The 17,091-nt window shown below is 40.5% G+C and overlaps 1 protein-coding gene across 2 annotated transcripts in view; it reads right to left on the bottom strand.

Annotated features, from left to right (window-relative positions):
- The window catches only part of LOC110490897 (netrin-G1-like), a 195,314-nt gene that overhangs the window by 16,690 nt on the left and 161,533 nt on the right, over positions 1 to 17,091 (bottom strand). Inside the window, exons 4-5 of one of the 2 annotated variants that reach the window (XM_036945701.1) lie at positions 15,956 to 15,982; positions 10,555 to 10,599 (exon numbers count right to left, since the gene is read on the bottom strand). In XM_036945701.1, coding sequence (XP_036801596.1) covers positions 10,555 to 10,599; positions 15,956 to 15,982 — 72 coding nt within the window. The remainder of the gene's footprint in view (positions 1 to 10,554; positions 10,600 to 15,955; positions 15,983 to 17,091) is intronic. The other variant, XM_036945702.1, reaches the window with a different exon arrangement.

Genomic DNA, 17,091 nt, shown 5'->3' with positions numbered 1-17,091 from the left:
TGCCATTCTGGTCAAAAGAAGTGCACTATGTAGGGAATAGGGTGCCATGCTGATCAAAAGAAGTGCACTATGTAGGGCATAGGGTGCCATTCTGGTCAAAAGTAGTGCACTATGTAGGGCATAGGGTGCCATTCTGGTGAAAAGTAGTGCACTAAATAGGGAATAGGGTGCCATTCTGGTCAAAATAAGTGCACTTTGTAGGGCATAGGGTGCCATTCTGGTCAAAAGTAGTGCACTTAATAGGGAATAGGATGTAATTTCAGATGCAGACTATAAACGCTTCTCATGGAATTTCACTGCTATTCCTGGACAGCGTTGGGCCTAGCACTTGACATATGCACGTGCTTACGTGTGGAGTGTGTGAGTTCATTAGACTCCCCTTCGAGCAGGAAGAGACACCTGGACATTGGGGTGGAAGGTCGGTTTACTATTTTTCGTTATCCAAAGGTGTATTCTAGGTTGTATTCAACACAGTCGGGGGTCAATTCCAGTCGATTTCATAAAGTTAACCAAATTCCAATTCCAAATTGTCCTATTTTGAAATGCATTGAAGAGAATTGGAATTTCAGTGTACTTCCTGAATGGACTCGAATTTAAATGGAATTGACCCCAAATCTGATAACACAAGGGTGTACTCTATCAACGTGTTTATTCTGCAGTAAGGTGCTCTGGGCATGTGTCGGGTGTTGCAGAGTCCCGAAACACTAACACAGGTGGAAAGAAATGTTGGAAAGTATACGGTAAAGCCTAGAGTATCGATACATAACGTTGAGGCAACTCTCATGCTGACATGTCTTATAGGACCCTGTGTTTAGCACAGTCATGTGACATGCCTGGAGTTTTTCACTTTTTTTTTCATCAAACTGCCCCCTTTTTTCTTTTCATGTCAGATGGCCTCAGACATTTTCAGACAATGTTTTTTGGTGTAATTCTCATTTCCGAATAAGGCTTACAATACAGGATAAAATCTTGCCATGTCACATGACGGTACACAACACAGGGGCCTACTATAGAATGTGCATGGAGCTAAACGAGTGAAGAACAGCTTCCTGTTTGTGGTTATAGAATATGCATGGAATTAAACGAGTGAAGAACAGCTTCCTGTTTGAGGTTATAGAATATGCATGGAGTTAAACATGTGAAGAACAGCTTCCTGTTTGAGATTACAGAATATGCATGGAGTTAAACATGTGAAGAACAGCTTCCTGTTTGAGGTTATAGAATATGCATGGAGTTAAATGAGTGAAGAACAGCTTCATGTTTGAGGTTATAGAATATGCTTGGAGTTAAACATGTGAAGAACAGCTTCCTGTTTGAGGTTATAGAATATGCATGGAGTTAAACTTGAAGAACAGCTTCCTGTTTGTGGTTATAGAATATGCATGGAGTTAAACGTGAAGAACAACTTCCTTCCTGTTTGTGGTTATAGAATATGCATGGAGTTAAACATGTGAAGAACAGCTTCCTGTTTGAGGTTATAGAATATGCATGGAGTTAAACATGTGAAGAACAGCTTCCTGTTTGAGGTTATAGAATATGCATGGAGTTAAATGAGTGAAGAACAGCTTCCTGTTTGAGGTTATAGAATATGCATGGAGTTAAACATGTGAAGAACAGCTTCCTGTTTGAGGTTATAGAATATGCATGGAGTTAAACGTGAAGAACAACTTCCTTCCTGTTTGTGGTTATAGAATATGCATGGAGTTTAACATGAAGAACAGCTTCCTGTTTGTGGTTATAGAATATGCATGGAGTTAAACATGTGAAGAACAGCTTCCTGTTGAGGTTATAGAATATGCATGGAGTTAAACATGTGAAGAACAGCTTCCTGTTTGTGGTTATAGAATATGCATGGAGTTAAACGTGAAGAACAACTTCCTTCCTGTTTGTGGTTATAGAATATGCATGGAGTTAAACATGTGAAGAACAGCTTCCTGTTTGTGGTTATAGAATATGCATGGAGTTAAACGTGAAGAACAACTTCCTTCCTGTTTGTGGTTATAGAATATGCATGGAGTTAAACGTGAAGAACAACTTCCTTCCTGTTTGTGGTTATAGAATATGCATGGAGTTAAACGTGAAGAACAACTTCCTTCCTGTTTGTGGTTATAGAATATGCATGGAGTTAAACGTGAAGAACAACTTCCTTCCTGTTTGTGGTTATAGAATATGCATGGAGTTAAACGTGAAGAACAACTTCCTTCCTGTTTGAGGTTATAGAATATGCATGGAGTTAAACATGAAGAACAGCTTCCTGTTTGTGGTTATAGAATATGCATGGAGTTAAACGTGAAGAACAACTTCCTTCCTGTTTGAGGTTATAGAATATGCATGGAGTTTAACATGAAGAACAGCTTCCTGTTTGTGGTTATAGAATATGCATGGAGTTAAACGTGAAGAACAACTTCCTTCCTGTTTGAGGTTATAGAATATGCATGGAGTTTAACATGAAGAACAGCTTCCTGTTTGTGGTTATAGAATATGCATGGAGTTAAACATGTGAAGAACAGCTTCCTGTTGAGGTTATAGAATATGCATGGAGTTAAACATGTGAAGAACAGCTTCCTGTTTGAGGTTATAGAATATGCATGGAGTTAAATGAGTGAAGAACAGCTTCATGTTTGAGGTTATAGAATATGCTTGGAGTTAAACATGTGAAGAACAGCTTCCTGTTTGAGATTACAGAATATGCATGGAGTTAAACATGTGAAGAACAGCTTCCTGTTTGAGGTTATAGAATATGCATGGAGTTAAATGAGTGAAGAACAGCTTCATGTTTGAGGTTATAGAATATGCTTGGAGTTAAACATGTGAAGAACAGCTTCCTGTTTGAGGTTATAGAATATGCATGGAGTTAAACTTGAAGAACAGCTTCCTGTTTGTGGTTATAGAATATGCATGGAGTTAAACGTGAAGAACAACTTCCTTCCTGTTTGTGGTTATAGAATATGCATGGAGTTAAACATGTGAAGAACAGCTTCCTGTTTGAGGTTATAGAATATGCATGGAGTTAAACATGTGAAGAACAGCTTCCTGTTTGAGGTTATAGAATATGCATGGAGTTAAATGAGTGAAGAACAGCTTCCTGTTTGAGGTTATAGAATATGCATGGAGTTAAACATGTGAAGAACAGCTTCCTGTTTGAGGTTATAGAATATGCATGGAGTTAAACGTGAAGAACAACTTCCTTCCTGTTTGTGGTTATAGAATATGCATGGAGTTTAACATGAAGAACAGCTTCCTGTTTGTGGTTATAGAATATGCATGGAGTTAAACATGTGAAGAACAGCTTCCTGTTGAGGTTATAGAATATGCATGGAGTTAAACATGTGAAGAACAGCTTCCTGTTTGTGGTTATAGAATATGCATGGAGTTAAACGTGAAGAACAACTTCCTTCCTGTTTGTGGTTATAGAATATGCATGGAGTTAAACATGTGAAGAACAGCTTCCTGTTTGTGGTTATAGAATATGCATGGAGTTAAACGTGAAGAACAACTTCCTTCCTGTTTGTGGTTATAGAATATGCATGGAGTTAAACGTGAAGAACAACTTCCTTCCTGTTTGTGGTTATAGAATATGCATGGAGTTAAACGTGAAGAACAACTTCCTTCCTGTTTGTGGTTATAGAATATGCATGGAGTTAAACGTGAAGAACAACTTCCTTCCTGTTTGTGGTTATAGAATATGCATGGAGTTAAACGTGAAGAACAACTTCCTTCCTGTTTGAGGTTATAGAATATGCATGGAGTTAAACATGAAGAACAGCTTCCTGTTTGTGGTTATAGAATATGCATGGAGTTAAACGTGAAGAACAACTTCCTTCCTGTTTGAGGTTATAGAATATGCATGGAGTTTAACATGAAGAACAGCTTCCTGTTTGTGGTTATAGAATATGCATGGAGTTAAACGTGAAGAACAACTTCCTTCCTGTTTGAGGTTATAGAATATGCATGGAGTTTAACATGAAGAACAGCTTCCTGTTTGTGGTTATAGAATATGCATGGAGTTAAACATGTGAAGAACAGCTTCCTGTTGAGGTTATAGAATATGCATGGAGTTAAACATGTGAAGAACAGCTTCCTGTTTGAGGTTATAGAATATGCATGGAGTTAAATGAGTGAAGAACAGCTTCATGTTTGAGGTTATAGAATATGCTTGGAGTTAAACATGTGAAGAACAGCTTCCTGTTTGAGGTTATAGAATATGCATGGAGTTAAACTTGAAGAACAGCTTCCTGTTTGTGGTTATAGAATATGCATGGAGTTAAACGTGAAGAACAACTTCCTTCCTGTTTGTGGTTATAGAATATGCATGGAGTTAAACGTGAAGAACAACTTCCTTCCTGTTTGTGGTTATAGAATATGCATGGAGTTAAACGTGAAGAACAACTTCCTTCCTGTTTGAGGTTATAGAATATGCATGGAGTTAAACATGAAGAACAGCTTCCTGTTTGTGGTTATAGAATATGCATGGAGTTAAACGTGAAGAACAACTTCCTTCCTGTTTGAGGTTATAGAATATGCATGGAGTTTAACATGAAGAACAGCTTTCTGTTTGTGGTTATAGAATATGCATGGAGTTAAACGTGAAGAACAACTTCCTTCCTGTTTGAGGTTATAGAATATGCATGGAGTTTAACATGAAGAACAGCTTCCTGTTTGTGGTTATAGAATATGCATGGAGTTAAACATGTGAAGAACAGCTTCCTGTTGAGGTTATAGAATATGCATGGAGTTAAACATGTGAAGAACAGCTTCCTGTTTGAGGTTATAGAATATGCATGGAGTTAAATGAGTGAAGAACAGCTTCCTGTTTGTGGTTATAGAATATGCATGGAGTTAAACATGTGAAGAACAGCTTCCTGTTTGTGGTTATAGAATATGCATGGAGTTAAACGTGAAGAACAACTTCCTTCCTGTTTGTGGTTATAGAATATGCATGGAGTTAAACGTGAAGAACAACTTCCTTCCTGTTTGAGGTTATAGAATATGCATGGAGTTAAACATGAAGAACAGCTTCCTGTTTGAGGTTATAGAATATGCATGGAGTTAAACGTGAAGAACAACTTCCTTCCTGTTTGTGGTTATAGAATATGCATGGAGTTAAACGTGAAGAACAACTTCCTTCCTGTTTGAGGTTATAGAATATGCATGGAGTTAAACATGAAGAACAGCTTCCTGTTTGTGGTTATAGAATATGCATGGAGTTAAACGTGAAGAACAACTTCCTTCCTGTTTGAGGTTATAGAATATGCATGGAGTTAAACATGAAGAACAGCTTCCTGTTTGTGGTTATAGAATATGCATGGAGTTAAACATGTGAAGAACAGCTTCCTGTTTGTGGTTATAGAATATGCATGGAGTTAAATGAGTGAAGAACAGCTTCCTGTTTGAGGTTATAGAATATGCATGGTGTTAAATGAGTGAAGAACACTTCCTGTTTGTGGTTATAGAATATGCATGGTGTTAAATGAGTGACGAACAACTTCCTGTTTGTGGTTATAGAATATGCATGGTGTTAAACGAGTGAAGAACAGCTTCCTGTTTGAGGTTGTTTGTGAAAAATTCATTATCAGCATGTGGAATGATCCGTTGCTTCTGAAAGGAGGGAAATAAAAACCGTATCATTACACAGACAGCTTCAATACCATCCTGAGCATCAGAATATATTATGTAAATATTGGAAAAAGAGGGTAGCGGTACAGATTTCTGGGTAATACTCTTTAATATGGTAAAGTATTGTGATTGTGATGACGAACAACTGGTTTAAAACATAGGCCCTGTGGAGAAGGAAGTGAGTGATGTCACAATCAAAGGGACAGAGAGAAAGTGAGGAAGACGAGTGAAGAACAGCTTCCTGTTTGTTGTTACAGAATATGCATGGAGTTAAACATGAAGAACAGCTTCCTGTTTGAGGTTATAGAAGATGCATGGAGTTAAACATGAAGAACAGCTTCCTGTTTGAGGTTATAGAATATGCATGGAGTTAAAAATGAAGAACAGCTTCCTGTTTGTTGTTATAGAATATGCATGGAGTTAAACATGAAGAACAGCTTCCTGTTTGAGGTTATAGAATATGCATGGAGTTAAACATGTGAAGAACAGCTTCCTGTTTGTGGTTATAGAATATGCATGGAGTTAAACATGAAGAGCAGCTTCCTGTTTGAGGTTATAGAATATGCATGGAGTGAAACATGAAGAACAAGAAGGGACCAAGACAGCAACAAGGAGAGATGTTGAAAAACACGAGAGATGAGTTCGGAGGTTTGAAGCACTTGGGTAAAAGTTTGAAATGTGAAAGGTGAGGGTCATAGGGTGTTATAAACATGGTGTTGGTCATGTGGAAGATTAGCTGGTATGAGCAGTGCTGATGATGACAGTGACCGTGGTGAGGGAACTGACCTATACACACATTCTCATCTTCCAGCTCTGCAGAATTATTTCGGAAGTAGCCCTGCTTGCAGTCCTGGCAGTGCTGGCCCCTAGTGTTGTGTTTACAGCTCACGCAAATCACAGAGTTTAGCAGCTCGATGTAGCTGCAGCGCTTGGAGTGGCCGAAACATTCGCAGTCTTGCAAAGAAGGAAGGAAAGGTGGAGAGAGACCAAGAGGTCATTTTGAGGTGTGGTTGGGTTGGGTTGTGTGCTGCGACGAGTGGCGCTGGTGGTTATAGCAGCAAGGTAGAGCGAGGAGACACCATCACATGCCAGGTTAGGATGGAGAGATGGGGGTTTGAGATTGAGACGATTGTTAGGCGATGAGGAGTAGAGAGCATTAGACATAATTTCCCCCCGGGTAAAGGTTGTTGTTAAGAGGGGTGAGAGTACGAGACGTTCGATTCGAGCTTCAAGCACACCACAATGGAAGGATTTTGAGTTTGGAACTGGGTTTTCATGGGGGGGGACTGGAACACACAGTACGACACAGGACAAAAAAAGAAAAGTTGAGTTGGGGGGGTCTGTAATTCTCAACATGAGCAAAGTGTAAATGTTTAACTCCACACTCTGAAATGTACATCTAGATGAGGTGATTTGTCCTACTGTGTGTTCATTGTGAGGTTAGGAGGAGAGGAGCAGCTGCACCTGCAGTCCTGCAGTGTAATCGACAGGCCACTTTTAACGTTCACACACCACTGTCATCCTAAATGACAGAGGCATGCAACTAGAACACAAATATAAATAAATACATGTCGTTTCTTAAGAGAACCAGTGTTTTGAGAAAGAGTAGATACATGTCACAGCCACCCATCACCCCTCCAAGGCCAATAAATAACTTGCAACAAAAAACAGACACTTTGCATTAAAAGCAGTCGAATGTATGTAGAGGTGTGGCAAAGGGCAACATATCGTTGAGTGATGTGTAGTGTAGTATTGTGTAGTATTAGATGCCAGATTGGGAGTCAGGCTCTGCCTTGTATCTACTGTCTAGTCACACAACGTCAGGCAGGTATGCCAATCACAGAAGGACCCGTTCCAGATCAACCTTGTGTGTGACACCTAGTCTGCCCAGATCAGCCATAGAGTCAGATAGGCAGTTAGACAGAGAGACAGTTCTCTCTGAGCTACAGGCAGTTAGACAGACAGAGGCAGTTTGACAGACAGACAGTCCTCTCTGAACTACAGGAAGATAGACAGACAGACATTCCTCTCTGAGTTACAGGCAGTTTGACAGACAGACAGTCCTCTCTGAACTACAGGAAGATAGACAGACAGACATTCCTCTCTGAGTTACAGGCAGTTTGGCAGACAGACAGACCTCTCTGAGCTACAGGCAGTTTGACAGAGGCAGTTAGACAGACAGAAAGACAGTAATCTCTGAGCTACAGGAAGTTAGACAGACAGACAGTCCTCTCTGAGTTACAGGCAGTTTGACAGACTGACAGACCTCTCTGAGCTACAGGCAGTTTGACAGAGGCAGTTAGACAGACAGAAAGACAGTAATCTCTGAGCTACAGGAAGTTAGACAGACAGACAGTCCTCTCTGAGTTACAGGCAGTTAGACAGACAGACAGTCCTCTCTGAGCTACAGGCAGTTTGACAGACAGACAGTCCTCTCTGAGCTACAGACAGTTTAACAGACAGACAGACCTCTCTGAGCTACAAGACGTTTGACAGACAGGCAGACCTCTCTGAGCTACAGGCAGTTTGACAGACAGGCAGACCTCTCTGAGCTACAGGTAGTTTGACAGACAGACAGTCATCTCTGAGCTACAGGAAGTTAGACAGACAGACAGTCCTCTCTGAGCTACAGGACGTTAGACAGAGGCAGTTAGACAGACAGAAAGACAGTCATCTCTGAGCTACAGGAAGTTTGACAGACTGACAGTCATCTCTGAGATACAGGAAGTTTGACAGACAGACAGTCCTCTCTGAGCTACAGGAAGTTTGACAAACAGACAGTCCTCTCTGAGCTACAGTCTGTTAGACAGACAGACAGACCTCTCTGATCTACAGGCAGTTTGACAGACAGACAGTCATCTCTGAGCTACAGGAAGTTAGACAGGCAGTTAGACAGACAGACAGACAGTCATCTCTGAGCTACAGGAAGATAGAGACAGACATCAACTCTATCCAAGGTAGAGAATCCTGTTCTGGTCTATTTGTTGTCAAGTTGCACAGTTCATTTAAGTTCTCAGAATGTTTCTGCTATCTGCGCTAAAAACCCTGCTCTTAGAAGACCAATACTCCTCCTGATTGTAAAATACGGTTACATGATTTATCATGACTAAAGTAATATCTATGAAACATATTCTAGAATATTTGTAATGTGAGGCATCACAATGATATGTTACAGAGCGTCCCTATCATATTTCACTGTGGAGAAGCGTATTCAATATCACTTGTAACAACTACACTACATCCAGATCCACATAAGATTACACAACCTACACCTTTACAGAAAGTGTGTACCACATATCCACACTGCAAAGCTGTATACAGGAGATTCTAATCAGGGGGATAATTGTGGATTAGTACTGTGAAGGTACTACAGGGTTGGGCCAGGTACCTACAGTAGCCAACGTAGATTGTTGTGTTGATAGATTGTTGTGTTGTTACATTCTCCTGACAGATGACCAGTAGTGTTGTAATGTTACATTCTCCTGACAGATGACCAGTAGTGTTGTAATGTTACATTCTCCTGACAGATGACCAGTAGTGTTGTGTTGTTACATTCTCCTGACAGATGACCAGTAGTGTTGTGTTGTTACATTCTCCTGACAGATGACCAGTAGTGTTGTGTTGTTACATTCTCCTGACAGATGACCAGTAGTGTTGTGTTGTTACATTCTCCTGACAGATGACCAGTAGTGTTGTGTTGTTACATTCTCCTGACAGATGACCAGTAGTGTTGTGTTGTTACATTCTCCTGACAGATGACCAGTAGTGTTGTGTTGTTACATTCTCCTGACAGATGACCAGTAGTGTTGTGTTGTTACATTCTCCTGACAGATGACCAGTAGTGTTGTGTTGTTACATTCTCCTGACAGATGACCAGTAGTGTTGTGTTGTTACATTCTCCTGACAGATGACCAGTAGTGTTGTGTTGTTACATTCTCCTGACAGATGACCAGTAGTGTAGTGTTGTGTTGTTACATTCTCCTGACATACCAGCACCACACTTCCTCTAGGAAACCTCAGTGGGATTATTGCCCATAAATCTTCTCACCGGTCCATACGGTAAACACACAACAATCCCACTGCTGTCCGCATCTCTTCGCCATCCGATAACAAACAAAGAAACGGCCTAAGTCCCTCTCACATGCTCTGCAATGTTCTCACCAGATATAAACCCAAGACACATACCGTATAGCACACTCTGGCTTCTATACCTATACATCTGCTTGGCTAGAGCTCTCCATGGAAATACAAGGGCAGGTTTTTATGCAAGACGGTCGCCACATCCTCAGCACATCTGCACACTGGATTAACTTGAGTTTGCCTGAAATCAATCTACATAAACCGCTCCGTGAAACCTCCCTCTTTTCTTCCACCAAGCACAGATAGAATTTTTGAATCCCTAGAAGCGCCACGCATAATTAAAACGGAGGGGATAAGCAAAGGTATATTGAAAAGGGATAGAAGAAAGAGAGGCGAGGGAGAGGGAGAGAAAGAGATAGAGAGCCTATCTTTATACTGCTCTCGTGTAGAGATTCCGCATCTGGGGGGCTCAAGTGAGGGGGGAAAAGGGTGGGGTGGTGGTGAGGGGGATATTGTAATGGAGTCACAGAATGTCGCAGCACAACCATGTCTGCCAACTACGCCAGAAAATCAAATTCCCTGTTTTGAAGATGTCCTCTTTTCTCTCTTTCACAAAAAAAGAGAGAGTGAATAAAGGAAGGAAAAAAAAAAGATATATACTGTATATATTTGTGTTTGTTTAAAAAAAAATCTATATCATTAAAGGTTTTAACACAGATGAACTCTAGGCAGGAAAAGCTCCCTCCTGGGGGATCTGGACTCCACTGACACAGCTAGTACACTCACTGTATGACTACTGTATATTTGAGGTAGATCTGTAAAGAGATATGTTTCATCTTAGTTGGAGGTATAGCCTACCTTGGTTTCGGTTAGCAACACCTAGAGATGAGACATTCGGCCGAACTGAATGCAATCGGGAGAAACCATAAGTTATTAGGTGCAATGGCTCTAGTGGACATCAGATTCATGAACAGTACTAGAAGTTCTAATACAGGTTGACTGATGGGGCATATGTAGACAACTAGACACATCGGCTTTACTCAGAACAACTCAGAACAACAGAATGACTGACAAATCTGTACAGGGACAAGCAGTAGATGCATCCCAACACCAGTCCCAGACCATGTCAGAGATGATGTGATTGTGTAGTTTCATGGCTCACTTGAGTGTGTGCATCGATGGCAATGATGAATAAACATAAACAACAACAAAAAAATATATATATAACAAACGACAGTCTCTACTTGAGATTCTCTCTGATAGGTAGTGGGACAATAACTTAGGCAAACAAGTGTTCAAGTGTCACAGGCATTTTGTTGAGTTCATCAAATTAATGCAATCAATATCTAATTACAGTGATTTCAGGTCGAGGAATCACAAAGAATAAATCATGTGGTGTGTCAGGAATTGGAATGACTGATAGTTATGGTGTAACCTCATAATTACATACAATTCTGTATTTCTGTGATGGGGAAATTACAGGTGGTGTTTGTTGGTTGTGGTCGGTTGGGTGAAGGAGCAGTGTTGAGTCGAGCCGAGACAGAAGGGAGGTCTTGTTGCTTGTTCTAGCATTGTAATCGTTCGTTAAAGCAGCAATACGTCTCTGTGTTGCAGTATCCTTCATGTCAGTGTGGTCAGGTAGTCATGTGAACATTAGTGACCAGTGGTGTCACAGCAAGCAATTTAACTACCGTGTGATTGGATAGTTAACCATACTGTGTGGTGTGTCTAATCATTTGAAATTCATTCCGTTTGGTTAAAGATAAGGGTAATGCTTTTAAAATAAAGTGTTTGGGTATGCATGCACTCAGGCACATAGACATACAGTTAGTTTATGGTGTAGCGTTTGAATACATTTCTATCCAAACCCTCTCCATGCCAATTCCATAACTGATCAACTACATAGAATGTCATGGCAGTTCTAAATCAGTTGTACATTAATAATCGCCACAAGTTCGAATTCAGTTAAGATGCTCTAAATGAGAAGTGACATATTATCAATGCTCAATGCTCTCATAATGAAACGAATGCTCTCATAATGAAACGAATGCTCTCATAATGAAACGAATGCTCTCATAATGAAACGAATGCTCTCATAATGAAATGAATGCTCTCATAATGAAACGAATGCTCTCATAATGAAATGAATGCTCTCATAATGAAATGAATGCTCTCATAATGAAATGAATGCTCTCATAATGAAATGAATGCTCTCATAATGAAATGAATGCTCTCATAATGAAATGAATGCTTTCATAATGAAATGAATGCTTTCATAATGAAATGAATGCTTTCATAATGAAATGAATGCTCTCATAATAAAATGAAATGAGCTCAGATAAAAAAAAATATATATATATATATACATATTATACATATGCATATATATATATATATATATATATATATATATATATATATATATATATATATATATATATATATATATATATACATATATATACACATATTTTGCTTTAATGGCTGCATTAGGGCGATTCTGTCTGGCTTAAAAAACCTGAAATAAAGTTGATGGAAGGTCAATAAATAATTAAAGTACTTCCAAACAACAATATGAAAACGTGTTTTCTGTTCTGAGGGTAGATCTGGGGGTAGTTCTATTCCAGGATATTTAGCTGTGTTCTGCTTGGTTCCTTTATTTATTTTAGAGAACATAGCTACATACCCATGATTTCAGTTTGTTTTCCCTCAACTTCATCCCTGGTGTGGCTACAGAACCAGAATTGGGTAGTGTTTTGTGTTGTCAGAACCAAAACTTTGTTGTGTTTCCCTGGTATGGCTACAGAACCAAAACGTTGTAGTGTTTCCCTGGTGTGGCTATAGAACAAAAACTGGGTAGTGTTATGTCTTGGCTACAGAACCAAAACTGGGTAGTGTTTTGTTGTGTTGTGGCTACAGAACCAAAACTGGGTAGTGTTTTGTTGTGTTGTGGCTACAGAACCCCAACGGGGTAGTGTTTTGTTGTGTTGTGGCTACAGAACCCAAACTGGGTAGTGTTTTGTTGTGTTGTGGTTACAGAACCAAAACTGGGTAGTGTTTTGTTGTGTTGTGGGCTACAGAACCAACACTGGGTAGTGTGTTGTTGTGTTGTGGCTACAGAACCAAAACTGGGTAGTGTTTTGTTGTGTTGTGGCTACAGAACCCCAACTGGGTAGTGTTTTGTTGTGTTGTGGCTACAGAACCCAAACTGGGTAGTGTTTTGTTGTGTTGTGGCTACAGAACCCAAACTGGGTAGTGTTTTGTTGTGTTGTGGTTACAGAACCAAAACTGGGTAGTGTTTTGTTGTGTTGTGGCTACAGAACCAAAACTGGGTAGTGTGTTGTGTTGTGGCTACAGAACCCAAACTGGGTAGTGTTATGTCTTGGCTACAGAATCCAAACTGGGTAGTGTGTTGTGTTGTGGCTACAGAACCCAAACTGGGTAGTGTGTTGTGTTGTGGCTACAGAACCCAAACTGGGTAGTGTTATGTCTTGGCTATAGAACCCAAACTGGGTAGTGTGTTGTGTTGTGGCTACAGAACCCAAACTGGGTAGTGTGTTGTGTTGTGGCTACAGAACCCAAACTGGGTAGTGTGTTGTGTTGTGGCTACAGAACCCAAACTGGGTAGTGTGTTGTGTTGTGGCTACAGAACCCAAACTGGGTAGTGTTTTGTTGTGTTGTGGTTACAGAACCAAAACTGGGTAGTGTGTTGTGTTGTGGCTACAGAACCCAAACTGGGTAGTGTGTTGTGTTGTGGCTACAGAACCCAAACTGGGTAGTGTTTTGTGTCTTGGCTACAGAACCCAAACTGGGTAGTGTGTTGTGTTGTGGCTACAGAACCCAAACTGGGTAGTGTGTTGTGTCTTGGCTACAGAACCCAAACTGGGTAGTGTGTTGTGTTGTGGCTACAGAACCCAAACTGGGTAGTGTGTTGTGTTGTGGCTACAGAACCCAAACTGGGTAGTGTGTTGTGTTGTTGCTACAGAACCCAAACTGGGTAGTGTGTTGTGTTGTGACTACAGAACCAAAACTGGGTAGTGTGTTGTGTTGTGGCTACAGAACCCAAACTGGGTAGTGTGTTGTGTTGTGGCTACAGAACCCAAACTGGGTAGTGTTTTGTGTCTTGGCTACCGAACCCAAACTGGGTAGTGTGTTGTGTTGTGGCTACAGAACCCAAACTGGGTAGTGTGTTGTGTCTTGGCTACAGAACTCAAACTGGGTAGTGTTTTGTGTTGTGGTGGTTAGGGGGGAGGGTGCTTCTGCAGGTATAGAGACAGACAGTCAGCATGAGAGCTTCATTGCCTACAGGCCTGTGAATGAACCATACAGACATGGCCCTAAGTCAGTCAGTCAGTGTGCCCTTTATGTGAGTCCCACCCACAGACAGACAGACAGGATGTAACACAGACATTCCCCACTAGGGTTCTGAGAGAGCAGCCATGGTCTGGCTAGGTGTCGGGTTGGGGAGGCTCTAGGGAGGGGGTGATGTGTGAGAGGTGTATGTATATACAGTGTGTATATCTATGGAGAAGATGCATGCAGCACAGGCAGGAGACAACATTGAACTCATTCAGCTCTTTAAGGTTGGGATGTTGGGGTGGAGGGATGGAGGGAGGGTGTCCACTTGGTTCCATGCTCATTTCTGACACCAAATATCTCAGAATTTTCATAATAAACGGTTTCTTATTGTTTGGATCCAATTATACTTTTATGTTAGCTTGAGCTCAGTTGTGGTAACTGTTGTGGTTCAGAGTTCAGTGCCAACTAGCGAGTTCATTTTACCACTATATTGTCATTGTAAATGTGCTGATACCATTGTAAATGTTAAACATGGCAACATCCCAATACTTATAAAGAGCTTCCTTTAGTTGTCTTCTTTACCTCCTGAATGCTGACACATAAAAAGACTGAGTAGGTCTGAAAATAGCACTGCTCTAATATATCTAGTTCCTAGTTATCTTGTTCCTAGTTATCTAGTCCTAGTTATCTAGTTCTATAGACCAGGTTATCTAGTCCTAGTTATCTAGTCAGTTATCTAGTCCTAGTTATCTAGTTATCTAGACCTAGTTATCTAGTCCTAGTTATCTAGTTATCTAGACCTAGTTATCTAGACCTAGTTATCTAGTCCTAGTTATCTAGACCTAGTTATCTAGTCCTAGTTATCTAGTTATCTAGACCTAGTTATCTAGTTATCTAGACCTAGTTATCTAGTCCTAGTTATCTAGACTTCGTTATCTAGTCCTAGTTATCTAGTTATCTAGTCCTAGTTACCTAGTTATCTAGACCTAGTTATCTAGACCTAGTTATCTAGTCCTAGTTATCTAGTCCTAGTTATCTAGTTATCTAGACCTAGTTATCTAGTTATCTAGACCTAGTTATCCAGTCCTTTGGATATCTGCAGTCATGGAGACACAGACTGTAGTTTAGGAAAAGGAAACTATTCAAACACTAATGGGATGCTTTCCATACAAACTGCTTTTTGTCTATTGGTTTCCCCCAAGTAGAGAGGGTTCTAACCAGATAAATAGATTGATGGATAGACTGATGTGGAATGAGCAGGGGCGCTTTTACTTGTTTAAGACTTGGAGGTGCCCTAAATGACATCCCCTATACCCTACATAGTGCACTACTTTTGACCAGAGCCCTATGGACCTTGGTCAAAAGCAGTGCACTTTACAGAACATAGGGGGACGCATCCTTGGTGTGTGCGTGTGTCTTCTGTTATTCTCCTGAGTCCCAGTCGCCTGCTGTAGTAACTGTAGAATGAGTCTCTAGACGTCTCTCTCTGTGCTCCAGGGGCCACTGGCTTCAGCAGATAATACTCATATTGAAATGACCCCCCTAACATTATCCCACCACTGAGGTCAGGGCATATTAATAAACTCTACATGGAATGTATTTATAATGCAAAAAGGGGGGGAAATGGTGTTTTGTATGCATGCTCAGGTGTGTGGCTGCTATCTAGGTTTAACTTGTTGAAGGTGAATTAGTCCACCTCCACACGCAGCCTTCTAGACAACATGGCAGAAAGCTATTGCCATTTCCTTCAGAGAAGGGAAAAAAAGGGGAATTGAACTAAACCCTGGCATAATGAACACTTGCAAATCAATTATGACTGACCCTTCACTTAAATTAATAATGGGAGGACCTAAATCAGAAATGAACATTTAAAACCACGTGGACTTTAGGGATGGATATGATCATGCATAGTAAAGCAGCAAGCAGTTTCTGTGTGGGGGGGTCTGCTTCATTTACTTACTAACTGGACCAATGTTACTGGGGATGCCTGTAAGAGAAAGACAAACCAGTTGGGAAATTAGTCTTTTACATTTCATTCTACATGAACAAATTGGATATTGCAGTTAAGGACATTGTTTGTATTCATTTCAACACATTGAATGTAACCTAGTAAATACGATCGCACGCACGCACGCACGCACACCAGCAGCAGATAGACTAGCTGTTAAAGCATTGGGCCAGTAACCGAAAGGTCGCTGGTTTGAATACCCGAGCTGACAAGGTGAAGAATCTGTCAATGTGACTTTGAGCAAGGCTCTTAACCCTAATTTGTTCCAGGGGCCGCTGCACTACTATGGTTTAACTCTTTAGTTAAAACTATACTAAATATATTCATATGTCACGAAATAAGTGATTAAAAAAACACTGTTTTGCAATGAAGGTCTACAGTAACTTCAACTGCACTGTCTGGGGTAGCACACTGGTGTAGCCAGAGGACAGCTAGCTTCCGTCCTCCTCTGGCTACATTGACTTCAATACAAAACCTAGGAGGCTTGTAGGCCTCACCCTCTTCCATAGACATACATGGTAATTATGACCACTTCTGGAGGACAGCCTCCAACCAATCAAAACGTTTGCAGTATGAACGGGCATGTTGCCCATTGAATCATAGAATTAGGATCAGAAAATGAACCCTGTGTGTTGTATTGGGATAGTGCCACAGAGCATTATGGGGGTTCTATGTGTTGAGAAGCTTGGTGACATTGTTGGAGACAGATTAAGAGTGAAGAGTGATAGTTTAGCATTTGTAAAAATTATTATTCAATTAAAATTTGTTTTTTTCAAATTACAGGAGACGGAAGAGGTGTATTATAAATCGTTTTCTTGGTTTTAGAAATGTATTTGTGTGTCCAGTTAGTGCTATTTATTTAACATTTTTAGAAGTTAGCCGTGCTAACTTCAGTAGCTAGCTAGCAGTTCTCTCCGCCAGAATTATAGAATGGCCAACGCTGCTGAAAATGTTGTGGACATTCTGTTGAAAAACAATATTTCATTCTCTGGAGTACACGGAAAAGTGTGCGAATTAAAAACGAGGGTCGACCCCTGCCTGAGATCAGTTTCGTGAAGAAGGATGAAAAGGTGAAGGCGTTCAATACC

The sequence above is a fragment of the Oncorhynchus mykiss genome, chromosome 15 (genome assembly GCF_013265735.2).
Source record: "Oncorhynchus mykiss isolate Arlee chromosome 15, USDA_OmykA_1.1, whole genome shotgun sequence".
Lineage (NCBI taxonomy): Eukaryota > Metazoa > Chordata > Actinopteri > Salmoniformes > Salmonidae > Oncorhynchus > Oncorhynchus mykiss.
Note: the sequence above shows the minus strand (reverse complement) of the source record. Positions and strands in the feature narration are given on the sequence as shown.